This window comes from Aquarana catesbeiana, linkage group LG08 (assembly GCF_042186555.1).
Source record: "Aquarana catesbeiana isolate 2022-GZ linkage group LG08, ASM4218655v1, whole genome shotgun sequence".
In the NCBI taxonomy this organism is placed as follows: domain Eukaryota; kingdom Metazoa; phylum Chordata; class Amphibia; order Anura; family Ranidae; genus Aquarana; species Aquarana catesbeiana.
This window is the reverse complement of record NC_133331.1, coordinates 164,296,892-164,323,783: the sequence shown is the minus strand read 5'-3', so window position 1 is coordinate 164,323,783 and position 26,892 is coordinate 164,296,892. Positions and strand designations below refer to the sequence as shown.

The 26,892-nt window shown below is 43.5% G+C and overlaps 1 protein-coding gene across 1 annotated transcript; it reads left to right on the top strand.

Moving 5' to 3' along the window:
* CHCHD1 (coiled-coil-helix-coiled-coil-helix domain containing 1) lies at nt 1-26,892 on the top strand. The gene is made up of 3 exons (XM_073596672.1): nt 1-219; nt 2,809-2,927; nt 26,622-26,892. Exons 1-3 carry the CDS (start codon nt 84-86, stop codon nt 26,727-26,729), a joined length of 363 nt encoding a protein of 120 aa, XP_073452773.1. The 5' UTR covers nt 1-83; the 3' UTR covers nt 26,730-26,892.

Genomic DNA, 26,892 nt, shown 5'->3' with positions numbered 1-26,892 from the left:
CTAGACGACAAGTAGTTAGTGGGCGGGACTCTGCGCTATGTAGGTTTCCCCTCCCATGATCCTCAGCGGTGTCCTTGATTGTCATGGCAGCTGAGGCAGGTTTACTGCAGGCCAAGGTGGCCAAACTGCTGAGCCGGCGATTCGGGAAGCCGGTCCTGAGGCCCAAACTACCGCTGGCGCTCAGTGATCAGGTATCCAACCGGAAGACGAAGCTCGCAGGTGAGAGGCTGTGTGACGTGGTGCAAGTCTGCCCTACACCCCCTGTGTGTATATAACCGAGGTCTGCCCTACACCCCCTGTGTGTGTATATAACCGAGGTCTGTCCTACACCCCCTGTGTGTGTATATAACCGAGGTCTGCCCTACACCCCCTGTGTGTATATAACCGAGGTCTGCCCTACACCCCCTGTGTGTATATAACCGAGGTCTGCCCTACACCCCCTGTGTGTATATAACCGAGGTCTGCCCTACACCCCCTGTGTGTGTATATAACCGATGTCTGCCCTACACCCCCTGTGTGTGTATATAACCGAGGTCTGCCCTACACCCCCTGTGTGTATATAACCGAGGTCTGCCCTACACCCCCTGTCTGTGTGTGTGTGTATATAACCGAGGTCTGCCCTACACCCCCTGTCTGTGTGTATATAACCGAGGTCTGCCCTACACCCCCTGTCTGTGTGTATATAACCGAGGTCTGCCCTACACCCCCTGTCTGTGTGTATATAACCGAGGTCTGCCCTACACCCCCTGTCTGTGTGTATATAACCGAGGTCTGCCCTACAACCCCTGTGTGTATACAACTCCCCCGTCTGCCCTACACCCCCTGTCTGTATATAACCTCACTGTGTATATAACCGAGGTCTGTCCTACACCCCCTGTCTGTGTATACTAACCCCCCCCCCAATCTGCCCTACACCCCCCTGTCTGCCCAATACCTCCCATCTACCCTACACCCCCTGTATGTATGTAACCACACTGTGTATATAACCGAGGTCTGTCTTATACCCTCTGTCTTTGTATACAACCCCCCCGTCTGCCCTACACCCCCTGTCTGTGTATACTAACCCATCTGTCTGCCCTACACCCCCTGTCTGTATATAACCTCACTGTGTATATAACCAAGGTCTGCCCTACCCCCCCTGTCTGTGTATACTAACTCCCCCGTCTGCCCTACACCCCCTGTCTGTATATAACCACACTGTGTATATAACCAAGGTCTGCCCTACACCCCCTGTCTGCCCTACACCCCCTGTCTGTGTATATAACTGAGGTCTGGCCTACAACCCCTGTCTGCCCTACACCCCCTGTCTGTGTATACTAACCCCCCGTCTGCCCTACACCCCCTGTCTGTGTATACTAACCCCCGTCTGCCCTACACCCCCTGTCTGTGTATACTAACCCATCTGTCTGCCCTACACCCCCTGTCTGTATATAACCTCACTGTGTATATAACCAAGGTCTGCCCTACCCCCCCTGTCTGTGTATACTAACTCCCCCGTCTGCCCTACACCCCCTGTCTGTATATAACCACACTGTGTATATAACCAAGGTCTGCCCTACACCCCCTGTCTGCCCTACACCCCCTGTCTGTGTATATAACTGAGGTCTGGCCTACAACCCCTGTCTGCCCTACACCCCCTGTCTGTGTATACTAACCCCCCGTCTGCCCTACACCCCCTGTCTGTGTATACTAACCCCCGTCTGCCCTACACCCCCTGTCTGTGTATACTAACCCCTCCCGTCTGCCCTACACCCCCTGTCTGTGTATACTAACCCCTCCCGTCTGCCCTACACCCCCTGGTCTGTGTATAAAACCCCCCAGTCTGTATACACACATGGGTTTTACTTGGCTGCTCTGTACAATGGAATGCCCCAACCCTCCTATACTCAGTACTCCTCCCCCCTCCCCTCCGGTGAGTGCCCCCCGAGGAGCTGCTTTTTATAGGGACACTCATGTCGGTTCACTCCCCGGCCTCACTGTTTACTTTTGTTGACAAAGAAAGTGGGAATCAGCCCTGCCCCCGCTCCTTTGTCACTGGCTTTGATTGACAGCAACGGGAGCCAATGGCACGGCACTGGATTGAGGTCTCAGGTAAATAAAAGGGGAGGTGTTGGGTGGGATGTGGCTGCCTAAACATTTTTTACCTCGATGCAAAGAATTCTTTACAGTAAAAAATATTTACACTTTAAAGCCACTTTGACTCCTTGCTGTGAAGACAAAACAGGGATTGATTGGTAAGTACTGTTATCATTAGAGTAGGTGCTCCCATGGGGTGATTTCACCCTCTTGTTCTCGTGGTAGCTGTAAACTTTTTGAATTGCTGTCACTTTTTGACCCACTTTCATTGGTCACCAGGACAAATTGGGTGCATCTCCCCAGCAGGGACACAGTATTAAAGATCTGGTTAGATTCTAACCCCCGCCACTCTACTCAGACTAGAAAAGAATGTTTTATATATAATTTAGAGGTATTATATACTCTGGGAACTGTGCCTAAAAACAGCCAGCAGAGGGCAAATGATTAGTCTTTCTGCAGCCAACTCTTCCCTGTTACACTATGCCTTGTTCTGCACTCTGTATGGAGGCGGCTGTCTTGGTAGAGGCAGAGATTTGCTTCCTCATATGTGAGCCACCAGTAAGGAAAAGTGTGAGCCGTACATTAGTGACATCGGCAAATCCCTCCCAGTCTTCTGATACCAGCAGTCAGAGGCACAGTGCTTTACATCTCACACTGCAGATATACAGCTAGGAGAATGTAGGCAGAGGAGCGTGTGATGTATCTGATTTTATTCTCTTTTCTCTCATACAGAGGCTTCCTGTCTAAGAGAGATGTCCGTGTTGATGGCATGCTGGAAAGAAAATTCTTTCAATGACAAAGTCTGTTCTAATGAAATCAAGATTTTTTATAAATGTGTGGCAAAAGCACAGGTACGCTATTTTTTTCCTTCTTCTTTCTGAATGTGTGTGTTTAACTTTCTATTTACAAGAGAATGTTTGTTTGTTTTTACCTTTTTGTTCCTAAAGTCAGCCTTGTCCAATGGTTCCTATTTTATTTTAGTAAGCTGAAATTGCTTGTGAACGACATGTCCCAACTTGCCTTGCAGAATCTATTTTTATAGCCAATTGTTTTTTTGTTTTGGGAAGATTTGACTTTGCTTCCTGTTTTAAAGAGGTTGTAAACCCACTTTAAAAAAAAACTAACACCTGCAAGACAAAGGCATAATGAGCTAGTATGCATAGCATACTAGCTCATTATGTAATACTCACCTGAGATCAAAGCCCTCACTGCGGTGCCCGTACACCACTCCGGTGGCTGATATCACTCCCGGGGGTTACAGCGCCGGAGCCGCAATATCCAGAAGTGATTGGCTGGGGCCGCGATGACGTCACTCCCACGCATACACGTGGTAACGGCACACTCAGTGCGCATGTGCCGATATCTCCTAAACCGTGCAGGTTTAGGGGATATCCTGGGTAACCACAAGTAAGCCTTATATGCTCACCTGTAGCGAAAAGTGATCTGTAAGGTTTTGTAGCAGTGTAGTTGCCACTAGTAACAGACAATCCACCAATTCACCCCGCTGCCAGACTCCATACATCACTTGCAGAGACAATGAACAGTCTTTTGCTGGTTTTGTTTTGTTTTATGGGGGGTAGAACTTGGTTGGGGAAAAGGGTATATGGGATACCCATATGATGTTTTAATTGCCTTCATATTTTAGAAAATATACACACTAGCACATATTTAGAGCCAGAAGGTATGATGTGCATCCATAAGGTAATGTTTCCCCTCCTGCATCTCCATGCAGACTGTTGCTCCTCCTCCTCTGCTCTACTCTCGCAGTCTATTTGCTTCCAAGGATTCCTCATTCAGTACCATGTAGAGAATGAGGACGCCACTTCTGACCGTGTAGAAATGATGTTCCCAGAAACTTCTTTCCTCCTGCACAAAGCTTCTCCTCAAGATCCCCTCCTGCACAAACTTATTCTGAACTGAAGTAATGTCACATCTTTTACTGAGCCATAAGGACCCGCTCTGAACAAGTCCTTAAGAAGGCTCTGTTTGCTCGCTGCTACTGGACCTGAAGCCTGCAGTACCTCTCCCTGAAGGCCTAGTAGATTTTAAAAGCTTTCTCCTGGACGGTGGACTACTGTTCCCAGCCAGCCCAACTTGCAAATTCTGTGCCCTCAGGCCACATCGATTTGACACAGAACCCCACAGTCTCTCCTCTGATCTGGGACTTCCCATCATTCACTGCGTAAATGATGAAGATTTTGCTAATGACTGTGTAAAAGCAAAGTTCCCTCACAGACTTCCTGGCACATCCAGCCCTACACTGTGGTAACACTCACCGATGATATTTTTTTTTTTCACTGCCCTGAGTCCTTGATGAGGAACTTGACCAGACCATACGTTCCAACAGCTTCACCTGCCCCTCTGCTCCAGGAGTTCTTTATCACCGACCGTGTGATGAGAAAGACACTGCCAATGACCATGTAGACGCAAAGTTCCTTCAGATTCTCCCTGGGCCTCCTCCTGCGATGGGTGCCCTCCTGCTGCTGCCTAGTATTCCATTGCTCATTTCACTCAGCCAACTTCTCCCAGTGGCATGTTACCTCAGCTTATATAGGAGGCACGCCCCCTGCCAATACCAATTGGGGATTGGTCAGGGCTCCTGCATGAGCTGCCTGCCACTCCAATTCTAGGCCCAGCCCCTCTTCCAGAACATTCTCCCTAGAAGCAGGGGAGGTGCCTCAGAACCGGAGCACAGGTGGTAACACCCACTGCTACTCTGACCACTCCCAGCCCCCAGATCAAAACAGACAGGCCTAGCTTGCAGCATAGGCCTGCCTAAATTTGCCTGTGCTGACAGTACCTAGTAAAAAAAAACTATTACTAGCACCTACCTATTGGTAGAGGGTGCTACATGTTTACAACCACTTTAATGATACAGCGAGTGAGAGAAATTCCCCTATTAGAGAATTTTCACTCTCCCTATTGGAATATCTACCCTTATATCCTATTCTGTTAGCAGTAAGGGCTGGTTTACACTGCTGCGATGCGTGAACCCTGCAAATCCACTGCGGGTTCCCGCATCGCATGTCTCCTGGCGGCAGTGCACACTGTCCTATGCGAACTGCTGGGAGTGTCAATTATCAATGACACCCCCTAAATCAGCTTGCAGATCGCAAAAAGGTCCTATGCGAGTTTGGTCCGAATGCGATGCAAATTCAGCCATAGTATCTTGTATGGCTGAAATCGCATCGCACGGACATCGCATGTGATTTGCGGTCTGAATCACATGCGATCTCACACCACACAGCAGTGTGAACTGGCCCTCAAAATTAGGTTTCCTATCACTTTCTGTTCCAGTGAGAATGGTCACCAGGGCAAAAAGAGGGTGAATCTACCCAGAAGCAATGCCAACCTGATACGTGTCCTGCTGTTCCTTGCTCTATCCAAAACTAAAGAAAAATATTTTGGATATACATAAAGTATGCTATAAGCCCAACTCCAGCTAAAAGTCATAGAACCTCTGCCAGCTTTTTATTGCTGCCCTGTGTTGCCTTTTTTTCAGTAACATTGGGAGGATTAAAACTAGATTTTACCACAATGTAACTGTACTTATGGTGTGCTATTCATAGGTCATGTGACTCGAAAGGCACTTCAAAAATGTAACCGGTGTGTTATTGATGTGTTCTTGCTGAATTTTCATTGCATTTCAATGGAAAAGAGCGTTTTTGGTGCTTCTTCTTCCTTCTTCTTTTTTTTTTTTTTTTTTCCTGACCAAAAATGCAGCAAGCAGAAGTCTTAACACCACAATAGACGTGCAATTGAGCAATGTGAAGACCTACATAGAATTTAAAGGGATGCATTTTTCTTGAGCTTTTCTTGCGCCAAAGTTGGCGATGATGGCTGACTTTAAATTTGTGATGATAATTAAAAAGTCATTATGTGTGTGTATGTATGTGTGGTGTAGTGTGTGGTTTTTTTTTTTTTTTTTTGTTTTTTTTTTAACATTTTTGGTTTCGACACCAAAATTTCCATTCGGTGCACCTAATTTAAAACCTCTGTCTATCAGAGGGACAGGAAGCGAGGTGGAATCTCCCCAATAGGGTCATAGAGTGCACTAACAGTTTGACAGATGTATGTACTAGTAAGTCTATCCAAAAACATTAAAAAAAATTTACTTTCCACAGTGTAGTAAACTTCGTTTTTTTTTTTTTTTTTTTTTTTTTTATTCTGTCTGTCGTCCCTTGGAGAACATTTCCTACTTCGTCTCTATGACACCAGTCCAGGTTTGAGGATTTGATTGTCATTGGTACAGGAAGACACAGAAAGCAATAAAAACACACCTTGGGGAAATTTTCAAGTGAAGAGAAGTCTCCCCAATAGGAACAAAGACAGCAGTAAAAACAGGGGACTTAACTGGTTCCCGACCGGCTGCCGCAGTTATACTGCGGCAGACTGGCTCCCCTGGGCGAGCCGTCGTAGCTGTAAGTTGGCCCTTTAAGACACTGTAGGTGGTGCGAGTGCCCGGCGGGCGCGTTGACCGCTGGGCACCCGCGATCGCTCGAGACAGAGCAAGAACCAGGATGTGTGTGTGTGTGTGTGTGATCACAGGTCAATTGGCTTCAGTATAAATCACACAAATAGGAAATGCAAGGGGAACACAAAGACACTGAATTTCAAGAGTCGACTTCCCTAAACTACGAACCTTGCTAGAAGATATAAATTCTTAAAATCTAAAATCTTAGAAACAAAGAACTCGGAGGAGAGATGCTTTAAGAGCATATTAAATGAGGGCATTAGCCAGTGCATCTCATTGGGAAATAAATTTTAAAAGAGCGAACAAAAGTCTTGGATGGCTTAACTCTAATGTAAAAATGCATATAAAAGCAAAGGAGAAGGCCTTTAAAAAAATACAAGGCTGAGGGATCATCAGCATTCAGACTTTACAAAGAATGCAACAAGACATGTAAGGGTGCAATTAGGGCGGCTAAGATAGAACACGAAAGACACATAGTGGAGGAGAGCAAAAAAAAAAAATCCCCAAAAATTCTTTAAGTACATAAACAAACAGTAAAAAAGGGAGGACAGACTGTTTGTTGTGCTGAGAAAAAAAAAAAAAATCCTAGATAAATCTAATCCCTGTCAATGAGCACACCTCTTCTGTATTAGTACAAATTGTTGTAATGTGTATAACCATCTGCGTTTATAGATTATATTATGATTAGATTATCTTCATTTTGTTAACCCTGTCTTGTCTTTTTGACTAAATAAAAAATTTGAAAAAAAAAAAAGCGAAGACAGACCATATTGGCCCTATAAAAAATGAGGAAGGACATCTGGTTACAAAGGATGGGGAGATGGCGAAGGTATCGAATTTATTTTTCTCCTCAGTCTTCACAAGGGAATCGGGGGGGGCTTCAGTAACCAAAACTGCATTGTTTGTCCTTATGACACATCACAGGAAGCACCCACATGGCTAACAGAGAACAGAATTAGACTTGGGAAACTTAACATTAATAAATCACTGGGACCAGATGGCTTGCACCGAGGGTACTTGGGGAACTCAGTCAAGTAATTGCCAGACCATTGTTCCTAATTTTTACTGAAAGTCTACTGACGAATGGTACCAGTTGACTGGAGAAAAGCCAATGTAGCACCAATATTTAAAAAAGGGCCAAAATACATCCCTGGGAATTACAGACCAGTTAGCCTAACATCAATAGTATGCAAGGGGATGATGAGGGACTATATACAACATTTTACAAAATTTAAAATTACAAAATTTTAGTAATGAAAACTGTATCATTAGCGGTAATCAGCATGGATTCATGAAGAATCGTTCTTGCCAAACCAATCTATTAACCTTCTATGAGGAGGTGAGTTGCAATCTAGATAAAGTAAGGCCCGTAGACGTGGTGTATCTTGATTTTGCAAAAACATTTGACACAGTTCTCCATAAACGTTTACTGTACAAAGTAAGGTCCGTTGGCATAGACCATAGGGTGAGTACATGGATTGAAAACTGGCTACAAGGGTGAGTTCAGAGGGTGGTGATAAATGGGGAATACTCAGAATGGTCAGGGGTGGCTAGTGGGGTCCCCCAGGGTTCTGTGCTGGGACCAATCCTGTTTAATTTGTTCATAAACAACCTGGAGGATGGGGTAAACAGCTCAATCTCTGTATTTGCTAGTAGATGATAGGCTCAGCAATGGCATGCTATGCCAAACTGCTGCTAACAAAGCAAACAGAATATTGGCATGCATTAAAAAGGGGATTCATTCCAGGGATAAAGCGATAATTCTCTAACTCTAGAAGACTCTCTGGTCCGGCCTCACCTAGAGTATACTGTCCAGTTTTGGGCACCAGTCCTCAGGAAGGATATACTGGAAATGGAGCGAGTACAAAGAAGGGCAACAAAGCTAATAAAGGGTCTGGAGGATAATTGGTTATGAAGAAAGGTTACGAGCACTGAACTTATTCTCTCTGGAGAAGAGACACTTGGGAGGGGATATGATTTCAATTTACAAATGCCATACTGGTTACCCGACAATAGGGAAAATACTTTTTCAAGGAAGGGAGTTTAACCACTTGCCCAGGCCAATTCTGACATTTCTCTCCTACATGTAAAAATCATATTTTTATTGCTAGAAAATTACATAGAACCCCCAAACATTATTAAAAAAAACACACACACACACACACGTGTGCGTGTGTGGGTTTGTTTTTTTTTTTGTTTTTTTTTTAGCAAAGAACCCTAGAGAATGGCAGTCGTTGCAACTTTTTATCGCGCATGGTATTTGCGCAGCAATTGTCTAACGCGTTTTGGGGGTTTTTTGTGGGGAAAAAAAAAAGTTTTGTGCTTTAAAAGAAAAAACAAAACAAACTTCGGTACTTAGGTTACATGTTTTGAGTTACAGAGGAGGTCTAGGGCTAGAATTATTGCTCTCGCTCTATTGTTCGCGGCCATACCCCACGTGTGGTTTGTACAGTTTTCATATGTGGGTGGGACTTGCGTATGCGCTCGCTTCTGCGTGCGAGCACACGGGGACAGGGGCGCTTTAAAAAAAATTTTTTGATCACTTTTTTTATTCCTATTACAAGGAATTTAAACATCTCTTGTAATAGGAATATGGCATGATCAGTCCTCTTTACAGTAAGATATGGGGTCAGTAAGACCCCACATCTCACCTCTAGGCTGGGAAGCCTGAAATATAAAAAAAAAAAAAAAAAAGATCTCGGCTTCCCAGCTGAGGTGGCGATGGTTTGTTTGAATGCAGAGACCGGGCGTGATGTCATAACATTGCGCCCGGCCTCCGAACGATCATAGAGACTCTGGCGACCATCTGGTCAGTGTGGGTCATGTGAAGTCGTCAGTTCATACGTTTTTAGTATACATGGCTAATGTTCTGTGTTGCCCTTGCACTATATAGTTTACTATAGGTATCCCTGAAGAAAAGTGTATGAAACACGTTGGATCTCTCCATATGAACACTGCCCACTCTTAAGCAAGTCTTCTATAAGAGCCCTTGCACACTGGGGCGGGGGGCAGCGTCGGCGGTAAAACGCCGCTATTATTAGCGGCGTATTACCGTCGGTATGCGGCCGCTAGCGGGGCGGTTTTACCCCCCGCTAGCGGCCGAGAAAGGGTTAAAAACCACCGCAAAGCTCCTCTGCAGAGGCGCTTTGCCGGCGGTATAGCCGCGCCGTCCCATTGATTTCAATGGGCAGGAGCGGTAAAGGAGCGGTATACACACCGCTCCTTCACCGCTCCGAAGATGCTGCTAGCAGGACTTTTTTTAGCGTCCTGCCAGCGCATCGCTCCAGTGTGCAAGCCCTCGGGGCTTGCACACTGGAATGAAAGTAGCGGCACTTTCGGGGTGGTTTGCAGGCGCTATTATTAGCGCAATAGCGCCTGCAAACCGCCCCAGTGTGCAAGGGCTCTAATAAATAATATAATATTAATAAAAAATAATGTAACATGGAGCAAATAGTGGTATATTGTATTGCAGTTCATTAGTTCAAGGACTACAGAATGCTGTTGGATTAGCCATGATGCATGATTTTATTTTTGTCTAATAAAGAAATTTGTGGTTTTAATATATTGCTTTGATATTTGTTATTACATTAATATTTGTTATTTGTGATATTTATTCTATAATGTGCCTATAAAAGGCCCAGCTACAGGTTAAGAAATGGAGTATGTAGAATAAAGCCAGCATGATGAGGGGGGTTAATAGAGAATTGGTACTTGGACTTTATAGGCACTGTGACGCACAATGTTAAAATTTAAAAATGTTTTTTTATTATAAATTGATTAAAAATGGAAAAACCAAGCACACGATGATTTAAAAACTTTGCAAAGTAAGGATTGCCTAGATACAGATGCCACGCACAACTCGTACACCCAAAAAAAGATCCTGATTAATCATGATCTCTATCTCCAATGTAAGGGACGTGGCACTTATTTAAATCATCTTGGTATCCCACAGCGCCATTCCGTGGTGATGCCTTGTATCAATCCTTTTTAATATGATTGGGGGGGGGGGTTGCTTTTGTGGGTATGTAATCTTTAACTGCCTTAACCCAGGTAAGTTTATTGTGGCTGAATTTGGGCTGCCGACCCACCACAGTACATATAAGGTCAGCAGCTACAGGCACAGCAACTTACTGGTGTATTGCTGCCTATTTCCAGGTTTCGGGCACAGGTTTGAGCCCCCTGTGATTTGGCACAGAGGTAGTTTGTCAACAGGTTCTGGCCAATGATTCATGGCTGGGACTTGCTGATCAGCTATGTCGAATCACAGCCTAGAGCCCTGTTTTGATAAACACACACGGCTCTATACAGAGCAAACAATTGCTTTTCTTTTCCTGAAAAGCAGGGAATTGCCAATTAGAGTAGCACAGTGCCGAATAGCAGAATATGGCCTGGTCATGAAGGAGATAAAATCTTCAAGAGCTCAAGTGGTTACCCATTGTCAGAATAGGTTTTGGCTAGGATTTAAAGCGGGCTTCCGTCCCAAAAAAAAAAAAAAAAAAAAAAAATTAAAAGTCAGCAGCTACAAACATTGTAGCTGCTGACTTTAAATAAGTACTTACTTGTCCTGGGTGCCCGCGATGTCAGCTGCCCGAGGCCGACCCGTCCCTCGGCTCTCGGGTCCCGGCATCCTAAGTAAGGGAAACAGGCCTTGCGGCTTCACTGCCAATTCCCTACTGCGCACGCGGCGCTCTGTGAATGGTCCCGTAGTGTTCTGGGAACACACACAGTTCCCAGAAGACAACGGGGCTGCTCACCGAGGAGCAGAACACACCACGGAATAGGAAGAGGCAGATTAGGAAGACTGCCTAGCAACAAGGGTTTAGGTAAGTTTGAATTTTTTTTTTTTTTTTCAGGGTGGCCCTCCACTTTAAGTGATACTAAACGCACACTGTTTAATTTACACTGTCCCTTCTATTTCTGTATGTGGTTAATGCCACTAATTTATTTTAATAATAATAATAAAAAAAATTCAAAGTACCATTTTCCTAATCAATATTCAGCTTTCAGATGACCCAGGTCTTTTCCAGGCTGTCTACAGGGAAACCTAAGCAGGGGGAGCTTCTAGTCCTCTGCTGGTCACATGTTCAGAAGAATAGAAAGGGGGGGAAGCCTTTGGAATGCGGAATAAAAATTAATATCCATAAACTGTTTTTTTAAATATATATTTGAAATCAAATCTTTATATAATTTTTTTTTTTTTTTTCAAAAACCTGGTGTGGGCAGATTTCTGCCAGTCACAGGCTTTCACGCCCCTCTAGCCCATGTCTTAGAATAAGAGAGAGGTGAAGCCTCCATCAATCTACTTGTAATACCCTGCCTCCATTGTGTTTAGCTGGTTAGTGGACATAGAGGAAGGCAGTGGGCTGTGTATATGCCCACATGTGACTGCATAGTCACATGGGCTGCTCAGATGTGATAGAGAGGAAATGCGCATAAAAGCAACTCACTGAAAACTGAGCATGTGCAGAGTTGCCACCACAGCTGCAAAATCCCTGAATTGAGGACATGAACACAAGGTGGAGATAGAGAGCAGCCGGATCAACCCTTTTTTTTTTTTTTTGTCAGAATACAGAAAATAATTCTCATAGTGACTATGAACAGCCTGTTATACAGCATTTATTGAAGATTTTTTTTTTTTTTTTTTTAATGTACCTTTAGCGACACTTTAAACACTTGCCGACCGCCTCACGTAGGAGTATGGTGGCAGAGCGGATGTGCCGCCATACCTGTGCAGGATCACGTATCTAGTACATCAGCCGTCAAAAAATTGCTTGGATTAGGCGGGTGGAAATAAGCTTAGAGCAGGGCTGGACTGGGCCGGGGGGGGGGGGGGGGCATGTAGGCCACTCTAAGCCCCCTTTCACACTTATACAACTTGTCCCACGATTTTGGACTGCAAAATCGCATGACAAGTCATTCTCCATGGTTTTGAACGACTACCATTCATATTGGCACGACTTTAAGTCGTGCCGACTTCAAAGTAGTCCCTGCACTACTTTTTTTCAAAATTCTGTTCAAAGTCAGATTCCGTATTAACTGATCTTTGGCATGCGACTTGTGCATAAAGGGGAAATCCACACCAATATTAAGTGTTTTTTTTTTTTTTTTTTTCTTAAAAAAAAAAAAAAAAAAAAATCTGAGCACCAGCCTGGTTGGTCAGGAAAGGGGGTGGGGGCGAGCGAGCGCCTTCCTGAGCCGTACCAGGCCGCATGCCCTTAACATGGGGGTGAGTGCTTTGGGGCAGGGGGGCGCCCTGTGCCCCCCCCACCCCAAAGCACCTTGCCCCCATGTTGATGACAAGGGCCCCTTCCCGAAAACCCTGGCTATTGGTTGTCCTTGTTTAATATGGGGGCCCCCAGATCCCGTCTCCCCACTCTATGTGAATGAGTATGGGGTACATCGTACCCCTACCCATTTACCTGGGGGGGAAAAAGTGTCAGTAAAAAAAAAAAAACTAGACAGGTTTTTAAAGTAATTTATTAGGCAGCTCCGGGGGTTTTCTGACTTCAGGGCTCTCTTCCGACTTCTCCGCTCTCTTCTTCGCTCACCGGTGCCTTCTGCCAGGCTCTTCCGCTATCTTCCAGCTCTTTTACTAGCGTTGGCCTGGTCTTCTCCGTCGTCTTCCTCCCTCTTCTCTTCTGATGTTGACCCAACGCTCTCTCCCGCAGTAATGCCGTGTGCGCGGTGCGCAGCGATTTATATGGGCGTGGGCACCGGGTGATGTCACCCGGTGACCCGGCCCCCTTATGACATCCGAGTCCCAATATGCCCCGGGCTGTGACGTCATAAATGGGCGGGGTCACTGGTGACATCACCCAGTGACCACGTCCCATGCCTATATAAATCGTTGTGCACCGCACACACTGCATTACAGCAGGAGAGAGCGTTGTGTCAACATAGGAAGACGACGGAGAAGACCGGGCCAACGCTAGTAAAAGAGCTGGAAGAAGATAGTGGAGGAGCCCGGCAGAAGGCACCAGAGGGTGGGAGAAGAGAGCGGAGAAGTCGGAAGAAGACCCCCAGAGCTGTCTAATTACTTTAAAAACCTGTCTAGTGTTTTATTGACACTTTTTTTTTTTTTTTTTTTCCCCCCAGGTGAATGGGTAGGGGTACGATGTACCCCATACTCATTCACATAGGGTGGGGGGCTGGGATCTGGGGGCTCCCAGGTTCCGATAACCCCCCCGCCAGCAGACCCGACATCCAATGGCCAGGGTTGTCGAGAAGAAGCCCTTGTCCTCATCAACATGGGGACAAGGTACTTTGGGGTGGGGGGGGCGCAAAAAAAAAAAAAAAATTGGCGTGGAGTTCCCCCTAATTTTTTTGGTAATCAAAGCTCATTGAAGTCATACTTCAAGTCGTGGGGCAAAGTCGGATCCAGAGTCGTATGACTGTCTTGTTAAAATCGCGGCCAAATCACGTGACTTTGGAGTAGCACAAGTGTGAAAGGGGCCTAAGGCTGGGTTCACACTGGTACGACATACGCTCCATGTCGCATGGCGTGTGTAAATCAATGATTCCCTATGAGAGCCGTTTTAACTGGTCTGACACAAGTCGGCCCGACTTTGGAAAGGTTCCTGCACTACTTTGGTCTGACTTTGTTCCTACTTCAGCCCATTGAAGTCGGATCCTTGTCCTAACCATCCAACTTGTGACATCCGACATGGTGATTACAGCAGCAGTAAAAAGAGATTATCTCACACTGGGATTGTTTTGATTGGTCAAGGACAAGTCAGTCTATCTCAAAGTCGGAGCAAAATCGTATCTTGTTCATTCAAGTCGGATGGAAGTAGGACCCATGTCGCAGAGCTAAGTAAGATGACAGTTGTGTGAACCCAGCCAAATGCCTTGTAAAAAAAAAAAAAAAACTGCACTGCCTCTTCCAGAAGTGATCAACCAGGAAACTTTTGGGAGGAGAGCCGGCCAGATCACACAGCTTGGATCTGAAATTCTGGCCGCTGTCAAAGTCCCGCCTCCTGGACCAGCTCCTATGATAGACAAGCACACTGGTCCACTGCTGGGTAAATTGAATCAGTGTGCTGTCTATAATAGGAGCCAATTCAGGAGGTGGAGCTTTGTTTGACAGCGGCCGGCTTTTTAGATCCAAGCTGTGTCACAGCGGGAGATCCTCTCTGTGACCCGGCTAGCTCTTCCGATTTCTCTCTCTGATCCCCATGCAGTGGTGGAGAGAGGAAGTTGGGGCTTTAAATGAGGTGTGTGCAAAGCCGTAGGTAAATAGAAAGTGTGGGGGGGGCACATTAACAATATGTACTGTATATAAAAATATCCTACAGCATAACAGGTGTGAATGAACTAATGGGGTGCTCGTGGGACGTTCGCCAGGTGCACTATATTGAACTGCGAGATCGCAGTGCTTTGGCTGCTGATTGGCCAAAGCATGCTCCTGACCAGTTTTTTTTTTTTTTTTTTTTTTATATTAACCACTCCAATACAGGGCACTCCCCTGCCCAGGCAAATTGTACCCAAATTACATTTTATGTAACACACACACAAATAGAGCTTTCCTTTGGTGGTATTTGATCACTGCTGGGGTTTTTATTTTTTTGTGCTTCAAATAAGACTGAAAGACTGAAAATTTGGGAAAGCCATTTTTTTTCTTTTGTTTCTGTTAAAAACTTTGTAAATAAGTAATTTTTCCTCTTCACTGATGAGGCTGCACTGACTAGTACTGATAGGTGGCACTGGGCACTTATGGATGGCACTGTTAGGCAGCACTGATCAGGAGGCACTGGCAGGCATCACTGATGGGCAAAGTGCCATCTCTTTTGGGCACTGATTGGCATCCTGGGTGGGCAGTAAAAAAAAATCTTCACTATTGCTGCACCCTTATTTTCTTTCTTAAAAAAAAACTATTTATGGTGCACTAAGCACAAGAGTATTGCACCCACGCACCATATTTCCATCCCACACTCTATAATAAGTTATAAAAATCTGCCACAAAAAATAGAAAACATTAATAAAACGGTTTATTGTGCACCAAGCAAAAAAGTATTGCATCCAAGCACCATATTTCCACCCCACACTCTATAATCAAAAGTTTAATAAAAAATCCCCATCATGTCCAAAAGGCCAACAAGGAGAGGCAGACGCTCACAGGCCACTAAAAGAGGGCAAGCAGCCTCTGTGTCTCCAGTGAAAAGTTGTGGTTGCAGACATGGTGCATCCTCTGCAGGTGGGGTACGCTTGTCCTTTTTTGTTTTCCCGCTGCTGGCTGTGTTATTAACCACTTGCCGCACTGCATATAGCAAAATGACGCCGGCAAAGTGGTTGTGATATCCTGACCGATATCGGGGGCACGCATCGTGGCGATTGGTGTTGCAACGTGTCAGTCTGGCACACCGCAACTCCGATCAAGGTAAAGAGTCTCTGTCAGCCAGGAAGAGCTGTTGATTGGCTTTTCCTCACTCATGTCTGACAGACGCGAGGAGAGCCGATTGGCTGCTCTCCTGACGGGGGGGATCTGTGCTGATTGTTTATCAGCTCAGCCCCCCTCGGATGCCCACCCAGGACCAACAGGATGCCGCCAGGACCAACAGGTATGCCACCCTAGACCACCAGGGAAATGCCAATCAGTGCCCAGACAGCTGAAAAGTGCCACCAGTGATGCCTATCAGTACCCACCTATCAATGCCCATCCTCAGTGCCAACTCATCGGTGTCGCCTTATTAGTGCCCATCAGTGCAGCTTATCAGTGCCCATCTGTGATGGAGAAAACTTACTTAGTTACAGAATTTTAGAACAAAAACACAGAAAACCTTTTTTTCAAAATTTTTGGTCTTCTTTTTTTTTTTTTTTTTTTATTTAGCAAAAAATAAAAACCGCAGAGGTGATCAAATACTACCAAAAGAAAGCTCTATTTGTGGGATCAAAATGATCAAAATGTAGTTTGGGTACAGTGTAGCATGACCGCGCAATTGTCATTTAAAAAGTGACAGCACTGAAAGCTGAAAATTGGCCTGGGTAGGAAGGTGTGAAAGTGCCCTGTATTGAAGTGGTTAAAGCGGAGTTCCACCCAAATTTTGAACAATATCTGTATGTATTCTCTTCCTTGCCTAGATGCTGACATGCCGTTTAAAAAAATTTAAATCGCCGTAATTACCTTTTTATTTTTCTATTCTTTGCACTTCCGGGTTCTCCTCCCGTGGGAGTAGGCGTGTTTCTAGCCTCTCCCAGACTCCTGGGAGCTAGTCTCAGGCTTCCCAGGATGCCACTGAGCATGTGCGGGAACGAGCGGTGAATGCTGGGAGCACAGCATTCACCACATGCAGGAAATAAATGCTTGTGGGCTTCAAATGCCCACAATGAAGATGGAAACCGCCTGCAGTGAATAATATAAGTTATTCTTTCCGACAAAATCTGACATAGGTGGACATATTACACACAATATGTGAGTATGTAATGCTGAGAAGAAAATTTTGTGAATGAACTCAAAAAAAAAAAAAAAAAAAAAAACGATAGATAGGTGGACCCCCGCTTTAAGTCACAACATGCAGAAGAGTTGGTGGAGTGGAGCTTTCCTCATCAGGCTTATACTAGTTTGCCTTCCACCGCAGCTGCCAAAGCAGCCTATTCAACAAGCTCCTTGTCCACAGCTACTCCTTCCATAGCCCCATCATCCTACATGGAGGAGTCGCCTGAATTATTCGATCATAGTTTCAGTTACATGCTGTTGGAGGATGCGCAGCCATTTGAATGATCCGATGTTGGTATCCAGGTTGAGGAAGGGAGTAACGTGAGCCTTGAGAGAGGGGGTGCCAATGGCAGACAAGAAGCTAGTCATGTTCCCCCAGCTGCAGCATACTGCCAAGTTTGCTCCAGTGACGAGGAAGTAGGGGATGATGAGGTCATTGACTGTACTTGGGTGCCTGAGAGAACAGAGGAGGAAAGTGAGGTGGAGGCACTACTTCAACGAGGCAGGATGTCCTCCAGGGGCTGACTTGAGGGCAGCCCCCCTATTGCATCACACCACAGAGCTCCACAGGTTCAGGTTTCTGCTGACTTCCAAAAGTTCATTGGTGTGGGCTTTTTTCAACACTTGCAGCAGACCACAGTGGTGCTGTTTGCAATCGATGTCTGAAGCGGATTAAGTGCAGCCAGAACACCAGCCGCTTAGGCACCACATACTTGACGAGACATATGACGACCTGCCATGCAGTCCATTGGCAACAGCACCTGAAAGACCAACATCATTAAAAAAAAATGCAAACTTATCCTTGCTCCTCATCTGGAATCCCCTACCCCTACTATACCTCAAGTCTTCTCAAAAACCTCCACTGAGCGGAATAATGGTATAGCAATGGGTGCCACAGGTACTTGCACCCAATCTGCTAGCAGCACACCACCTGTTGATTTCACCGGGCAAATTTCTCTACCCCGATTGTTGAACCGTAAAAAAAAAAAAATACTGTCCCAGCCATCCACATGCTCAGCGTCTAAATGCTAGCTTGGCCAAGTTGCTAGCACTACAACTGCTGCCTTTTCATCTGGTAGACTCTGCCCCCTTTTGTGAATTTGCGGAATGTGCTGTACCACAGTGGAAGGTTCCAAAAATAAAAGTATTTTCAAGTAAGGCCATTCCAGCTCTGTACCGTCATGTGGAAGGCAATGTTTTGGCCTCGTTGGACAGGGTGGTCAGCAGCAAGGTTCACATTACTGCTGACACATGGTCAGGGACATTACATTTCCTTCACGGCGCACTGGGTAACTCTGCTGGCAACTGGGAAGGATGCAGGATGGGGTTCAGTGCTGGAACTTGTTCCGCCACCACACCTCCAAAAAGCTGGTGGTGATTCTGCCACATCTGTCTGCTCTACCCCCTCCTCTTCTGCTGAATTGTGCTCTGAACTATCAGTGCTCCGTAAGCATTCGAGGGGCTACACAAGCAGTCAGGCTAAAAGATGCCATGCGGTGCTTCAGTTGGTCTGTCTAGGGCAGTGGTTCTCAACTCCAGTCCTCAGGACCCACCAACAGGCCAGGTTTGCAAGATAGCTGAATACATTACAGGTGATATCACTTGCTGCTCAGTGATTGCAGTATTCTAGTCTGCATCTCCCCAAGGTAATACTTAAAATCTGACCTGTTGGTGGGTCCTGAGGACTGGAGTTGAGAACCACTGGTCTAGGGGACAGGAGCCACACTGGGGCAGAGATTGTCAGCTCTGCAGCGGCAGGCTCAGAGGTGGTTGATGCCACGCCAGTTTCAGCTAGGAATGGTTGTATGCAGCGATGGCACCAACCTTCTCTCCGCCCCCTGATAGGGACACTTGACACATGTTCCATGCTTGGCACATGTCCTGAATTTGGTGCAGCGTTTCTTGAACAGGTAACCAGGCTTACAATATCTTCTGAGGCCTGCCATTTCCAGAGCTCATATAATGCCAGTGCTCGGCTGGCTGACATTCCACGGGAATTCAACCTGCCCACCAACCGCCTCATTTGTGACATGCCCACCAGGTGGAATTCAACATTGGCAATGCTGCAGCTGCTGCACACGCAGTAGAGGACAATCAATGAGTACCTGTGTGCGTATGGCACAAGGACCGGCTCACTCTAATAAAGGAAGCATGCACCATCCTGTCAACATTTGAGGAGGCCACAAGGATGGTGAACCGCGACAATGCGTGCATCAGTGACGCTGTCCCTCTAGTCTTCCTGCTGGAGCACACTCTTTGTGGAATCATGGACCGGGCCCTTCAGGCAGAACAGCAGGAGGAAGAGGACTTCTGCCTTTCCTATCAAGGCCCCCTTTTTTGCCAAACACATTGGAGGAAGAGGAGAAGGATTATGTCAGCATGGATGTACAGTGCCTTGCAAAAGTATTCAACCCCCCTTGGGATTTTTCATGTTTTGTTGCCTCACAACCTGGAATTAACATGGATTGTTTGAGGATTTGCATCATTTAATTTACAGAACATGCCCACAACTTTGAAAATATATATATATATATATATATATATATATATATATATATATATATATATATATATATATATATATATATATATATATATATATATATATATATATATATATATATATATATATATATAATTATTTATTTTTTTTTTTTTTTTATGGATGCAAACAACAAATAAGACAAAACAGAAAAAGTCAATGTGCATAACTATTCCTAAAGTCAATACTTTGTAGAGCCACCTTTTTGCGGCTATCACAGCTCCAAGTCGCTTTGGATAAGTCTCTATGAGCTTTCCACATCTTACCACTGAGATTTTTGCCCATTCCTCCTTGCAAAACTGCTCCAGCTCCTTCAAGTTGGATGGTATGTGCTTGTGAACAGCAATCTTTAAGTCTGACCACAGATTTTCTATTAGATTGAGGTCTGGACTTTGACTAGGCCATTCCAACACATTTACATGTTTCCCCTAAACCACTCAAGTGTTGCTTTAGCGGTGTGTTTCAGGTCCTTGTCCTGCTGGAAGGTGAACCTCTGTCTTAGCCTCAATTCACACACAGAATAGTACAGGTTTTGCTCAAGAGTATTCCTGTATTTAGCACCATCCATCTTTCCCTCAACACTGACCACTTTCCCAGTCCCGACTGCTGAAAACATCCCCACAGCATGATGCTGCTACCACCATGTTTCACTGTAGGGATGGTGTTCTTTGGGTGATGTGATGTGTTGGGTTTGCGCCATACATAGCGTTTTCTTTGGCCAAAGGGTTCAATTTTAGTCTGATCAGACCAGAGCACCTTCCTCAGTACATGTTGGGAGTCTCCCACATGCCTTTTCGCAAACTCAAAACGTGCCATTTTGTTTTTTGCTGAAAGTAATGGCTTTCCTCCTGGCCACCCCACCATAAAGCCCAACTCTATGGAGCATACGGCTTATTGTCGTTTTATGTACAGATACTCCAGTCTCTGCTGTGGTTACCTTAGGTCTCTGTGCTGCCACTCTAAATTAATGCCCTTCTTGCTCGTGAGTTTTGGTGTGCAGCCATCTCTTGGCAGGTTTGCTGTTGTGCCATGTTCTTTCTATTTGGTTTATGATAGATTTGATGGTGCTCCTAGGGATCATCAAAGATTTTGATATTTCACTAATTATGTGACTTCTGAAGGTAATTGGTTGCACCAGAGCTTTTTATGGGCTTCGTAATAAAGGGGGTGAATACATATGCACATGCCAATTATCCGTTTTTCATTTCTGAAAATTTTGAGATTATATATATATATATATATATATATATATATATATATATACACAAAGTTGGGATGGAAAGTATTCAGACCCCCTTACATTTTAAACTCTGTTATATTGCAGTCATTTGCTAAAATCATTTAACCACTAAGCCACCGTCATATGACGGCGGGACAAGGCTTCTGTTGTTCTGGGAGGACGTCATATGACGTCCTCGCCCTCCCGAGCCACTAGGGGGCGCGCGTCGCTCGGGATTGCCGGGTAACAGAGCAGGAGCGTGGATCTGTGCATGTAGACACAGATCCACGTCCTGTCAGAGAGGAGAGGAGACCGATGGCGTGTCCCTTGTACATAGGGACAGCGATCGGTCACCTCCCCCAGTCAGTCCCCTCCCCCCACAGTTAGACTCACCTCCTTAGGTCATACATTAACCCCTCGAGCGCCCCCTAGTGTTAACCCCTTCCCTGCCAGTCACATTTACACAGTAATCAATGCAATTTTATAGCATTGATCGCTGTATAAATGTGAATGGTCCCAAAAATGTGTCAAAAGTGTCCGATGTGTCCGCTGCAATATCGCAGTCACAATAAAAATTGCAGATCGCCGCCATTACTAGTAAAAAATAAATAAATAATAAAAATGCTATAAATCTATCCCCTATTTTGTAGACACTATAACTTTTGCGCAAACCAATCAATATACGCTTATCGTATATTTTTTTTACCAAAAATATGTAGAATACATATTGGCCTAAACTGAGGAAAAAATTTGTTAAAAAAAAAAAAAAAATTGGATATTTATTATAGCAAAAAGTAAAAAATATTGTGTTTTTTTTCAAATTGGCGCTCTTCTTTTGTTTATAGCGCAATAAATAAAAACCGCAGAGGTGATCAAATACCACCAAAAGAAAGCTCTATTTGTGGGGAAAAAATGATAAAAATTTAATTAGGGTGCAGTGTAACATGACCGCGCAATTGTCATTCAAAGTGCGACAGCGCTGAAAACTGAAAAATGGCTTGGGCAGGAAGGGGGTGTAAGTGCCCTGTATTGAGGTGGTTAAGTTAAATTTTTTTCCCTCATTAATGTACACACAGCACCCCATATTGACAGAAAAACACAGAATTGTTGACATTTTTGCAGATTTATTAAAAAAGAAAAACTGAAATATCACATGGTCCTAAGTATTCAGACCCTTTGCTCAGTATTTAGTAGAAGTACCCTTTTGATCTAATACAGCCATGAGTCTTTTTGGGAAAGATTCAGTTTTTCACACCTGGATTTGGGGATCCTCTGCCATTCCTCCTTGCAGATCCTCTCCAGTTGTGTCAGGTTGGATGGTAAACGTTGGTGAACAGCCATTTTTAGGTCTCTCCAGAGATGCTCAATTGGGTTTAAGTCAGGGCTCTGGCTTGGCCATTCAAGAACAGTCACCGAGTTGTTGTGAAGCCACTCCTTCGTTATTTTAGCTGTGTGCTTAGGGTCATTGTCTTGTTGGAAGGTAAACCTTCGGCCCAGTCTGAGGTTCTGAGCACTCTGGAGAAGGTTTTAGTCCAGGATATCCCTGTACTTGGCCGCATTCATCTTTCCCTCGATTGCAACCAGTTGTCCTGTCCCTGCAGCTGAAAAACACCCCCAAAGCATGATGCTGCCACCACCATGCTTCACTGTTGGGACTGTATTGGACAGGTGATGAGCAGTGCCTGGTTTTCTCCTCACATACCGCTTAGAATTAAGGCAAAAAAGTTCTACCTTGGTCTCATCAGACCAAAGAATCTTATTTCTCACCATCTTGGAGTCCTTCAGGTGTTTTTTTAGCAAACTCCATGCGGGCTTTCATGTGTCTTGCACTGAGGAGAGGCTTCCGTCTGGCCACTCTGCCATAAAGCCCCGACTGGTGGAGGGCTGCAGTGATAGTTGACTTTCTACAACTTTCTCCCATCTCCTGACTGCATCTCTGGAGCTCAGCCACAGTTATCTTTGGTTTGGCCAGATCTGTGCCTTGCCACAATTCTGTCTCTGAGCTCTTCAGGCAGTTCCTTTTGACCTCATGATTCTCATTTACTCTGACGTGAACTGTGAGCTGTAAGGTCTTTTATATAGACAGGTGTGTGGCTTTCCTAATCAAGTCCAATCAGTATAATCAAACACAGCTGGATTCAAATGAAGGTGTAGAACCATCTCAAGGATGATCAGAAGAAATGGACAGCACTTGAGTTAAATATGTCACAGCAAAGGGTCTGAATACTTAGGACCATGTGATATTTCAGGTTTTCTTTTTTAATAAATCTGCAAAAATGTCAACAATTCTGTGTTTTTCTGTCAATATGGGGTGCTGTGTGTACATTAATGAGGAAAAATTTTAAGGGGGTCTGGATACTTTCCATCTCCAGTGTGTGTGTGTGTGTGTGTGTGTGTATATTTATTTATTTATTTATTTTCTAATTTTACTTCACTAACTTAGACTATTGTGTTCTGATCCATCACATATAATTCAGATTAAAAAAACCATGAACTAAAGGCTGTATGTAATAAAAAAGGTAAAAAGCCAAGGGGGTGAATACTTTTGCAAGGCGCTGTGTATATGCGTGTGTGTGTATATATATATATATATGTATGTGTGTATATATATATATATATATATATATATATATATATATATATATATATATATATATATATATATATATATATATATATATATATATATATATATATATATATATATATATATATATATATATATATATAAAATAATTTTTTTTTTTTTTTTTTTTTTTTTTACACACTATAACTTTCTCTCAACCCAACAAAGCGGAACGTTTTAAGTATAGGTTACTACAGGTGTTGCCTGGTGATACTGTTAGGGTGGGCTTGCACTTTAACACAAAAATCCCTGCATCTACTGGCATCCACGAAATAACACTAACCTATCTAGCCCTGTAAAGAAGAAATTGCTATACATACCTTATTTAATCCGATCCGGTCTCCAGTGGCGGCAGCTCTGCAGAGGACACAGTTGACAACGGCTGTGAAATGAATGGGGAGTCACATCGCCCATACACTTACTATGGGGCTTCTGTTGTCGGCTGCCTCCTTCTGCACCCACCTCCACAGCAAAGCCACAGCTGACAACTCCATGTGGAATCGGGTCGGATTGGCTTCAAAAAAGGTAGTATACCGATTTCTTCTTTACGTGGCTAGATAGGTTAGTGTTAGATGATGGATGTCTGTAGAGGCAGGGATTTTAGTGTTAGGGTGGACTTCTACTATAAACATTGACAGTAAGGCTATTATTAAATAAGATGACCAAATCCCATCAAGACCAAAATATGGGGGATGCCGTTGCTGTCTAAAGACTTAACCCTTTATATGTGTATATGGTTACCTAACTATTTCCTATTATAAATGTAAACTAAAAACATGTGCAACCATATTTTGCCATGTATGCAGGGGCTGGACTTGTTCTATTGTGTCCCAAAACAAATAATGCAAGGATAGTGTATAATAATGTAAGTATAAAGATGATAATATATTCAAAAAAACGTATTGTGAATACTGGGTGAATAAACATCAAAAAGTAAACAATCGTATGATAAATGTGCATAAGCACAAATAAAAAATAAGTGAGTCCAAAAGTTTGAACTTCAAATTATGATGCAGAAAAAAGTCCAAAATCCAAAACTGAAGAGTGAATGAATGAAATCCTTCCTGTTTGAAGTGACACCAATCAATAAAGTGAAAGAAAAGTTGCCTGTAGTCACTCTAAGAGAAACGTAGATGGATACTCTTACCAACTGAGATGGACACACGAGTCATACGACAGTGGGTCAGTAAGGCTTGGAATCCCAAAGGATCTGGATCTGTATACAGAAGGTGATCAGGTAGGTATGGAATCCACAATCCTCCACTGGCAAATACCACGAGTATAATTGAATCTGGATAGCTGTACCCAAAGGCAGCTCCTCACAGACTCCAACGGAAAAAAGCATATGAAAAAAAACTCCAAATAGTGCAGATCAACCAAGTAGGTTTATTCAATTATGTCATACATCAAATGACATTAAAAAATGATCACAAGTAAAAAAAAAAAATGTATATAAAAAGCAATGTGGGATACAGATATACTGGGCTAGCATTATATCTGTATCCCACATTGCTTTTTATATACATTTTTTTTTTTTTTTACTTGTTTTTTTCATATGCTTTTTCCATTGGAGTCTTTGGGTACATCTATCCAGATTCAGCAAAACTCGTGGTGTTTGCCAGTGGAGGATTGTGGATTCCATACCTACCTGATCACCTCCTGTATACAGCATCGGTGGATTTTCTTTCTGCATCATAATTTGAAGTTCAAACTTTTGGACTTTTTCACTTAATATTTTTTATTTGTGCTTATGCACATTTATCATACGATTGTTTACTTTTTGATGTTCACCCAGTATTCACAATACGGTTTTTGAATATATTTATTATCATCTTTATACTCACATTATTATACACTATTATACATTATTTGTTTTGGGCTTTGTTTGTTTGAGTGTTGGCGGCTTTTATTTCCTTCATTTCCTTGAAGTTTAGCACAGTGTTTTCCCCCTATATTTATCTATTGTTTTATTGTGGGAAGGTAGCCACTCGAGAAAAATGGCAAATCTTGTTCATGCAAAAAAGTAGGGGAACCTTTTATTTTGCTTTTCTGTTCAAAGTATGTACTTTTTGTTTACTAGTTTGTTAGAGAAAACCTCTTTAGGCTCCATGCACACTGGAGTTAAAAAAACGATGATTCTACAGGTGTTTGACGTTTTTTTTTTCTCCTGCCTCTAGAAGCACTTCTATTGTGTTCTATGCGTCTTTGCACATTATGGCTACTACAGGCGTTTTCTGTCAGGGACGTTCAGAGGCAGGAAAAAAACCCTTCTCTATCGCGTTTTAGGGGCTGTAAAAACGTCAGTCTCTCTCCTAAACTCCTCTTATCTCTTCTGAACGTCAAGTTTCAACGTTTTTTTAGTAAATAAAAAAAAAAGTGTGTTGTCACTGTACATCATTTCCTGGGGTTTGCAGAGGGGAGTGTAGTGCAAAAAACACCTATAAACAAAATGGTCTTAAACTCTCATAGACTCGCCTAAACGTTGTACAATATGCTTTAGAGCTGCACGATTCTGGCTAAAATGAGAATCACAAATTTTTTGCTTATAAGATGGATCACGATTCTCGCGACGTAACATCATCTTTCACATTAAAACAAAAAAAATTGGGCTAACCTTACTTTTTGTTTTTATTCATTGAAGTGTATTTTTTCCCAAAAAATTGCATTTGAAATACAGCTGGGCAAATACAGTGTGACATAAAATATTGCAGCAATTGCCATTTTATTCCCTAGGGTCTCTGCTAAAATATATATAATGTTAGGGGTTCCAAGTAATTTTCTAGCAAAAAATATTGATTTTAACATAAGAAAGAAGTGTCGAAAAAGATTTAGACTTTAAGTGGTTAAACTTCCTGCATGTACAGGTTGTTGAAAACTTGGCAGACTGCCTGATTATTTATTTACACAGAAGTTCTATCCCTTTGATCTAAGAAGGAAGCTTAGTTACAACTTTCAATTTAAAAGACTTGGCAGAATGCCCGGATGCTTTCTTTTGACAACTGAGTGAGCAGATAAAGTATCTCCATTTGTTTATATTAAAGAATCTGCAAGAGAGATAGTCAGGGGAGGTGAATTGAGATCACGATTTTTTAACGATTAATTGTGCAGCTCTAATCTGCTTTCAATTTGAGTCTTTTATGCCACGTTTTAAGCTAAAGACGTTGACGTTTTTTTCTGCTCATAGTGTGCATGGAGCCTCAATGCTTTAGAAAAACAATCTTTCTAATATCTTTGTTACAATTTTTTTTGCAGGCTGATCGAAAGGCGGGTTTGCATCAAGAACTTTCAACAGAGTTGTTGCCTTCAGACAAAGTAAACAAATTGTTAAGAAAGTATCCAAGTATCAAACATGAGATCTAGATCTTCAACTTTTACCTTGCATTGAACTTTATTAACTGGGATGTGTCTGTTGAACTGCAGAATGGAAAATTCCAGAATGTTATATTTTGGGCCCTATGTGCCTTATCTTGAAACAAAAATGAGTTGTGAGCGTTTATTATAAAGATGTTATTATAACCTGGAA

Coding starts and splice junctions, on each gene's coding strand:
- CHCHD1 (XM_073596672.1), top strand. CDS start 84: ATGGCAGCTGAGGCAGGTTTACTGCAGGCCAAGGTGGCCAAACTGCTG. Junction 220..2,808: donor CCGGAAGACGAAGCTCGCAG/GTGAGAGGCTGT, acceptor TCTCTCATACAG/AGGCTTCCTGTCTAAGAGAG. Junction 2,928..26,621: donor AATGTGTGGCAAAAGCACAG/GTACGCTATTTT, acceptor TTTTTTTTGCAG/GCTGATCGAAAGGCGGGTTT.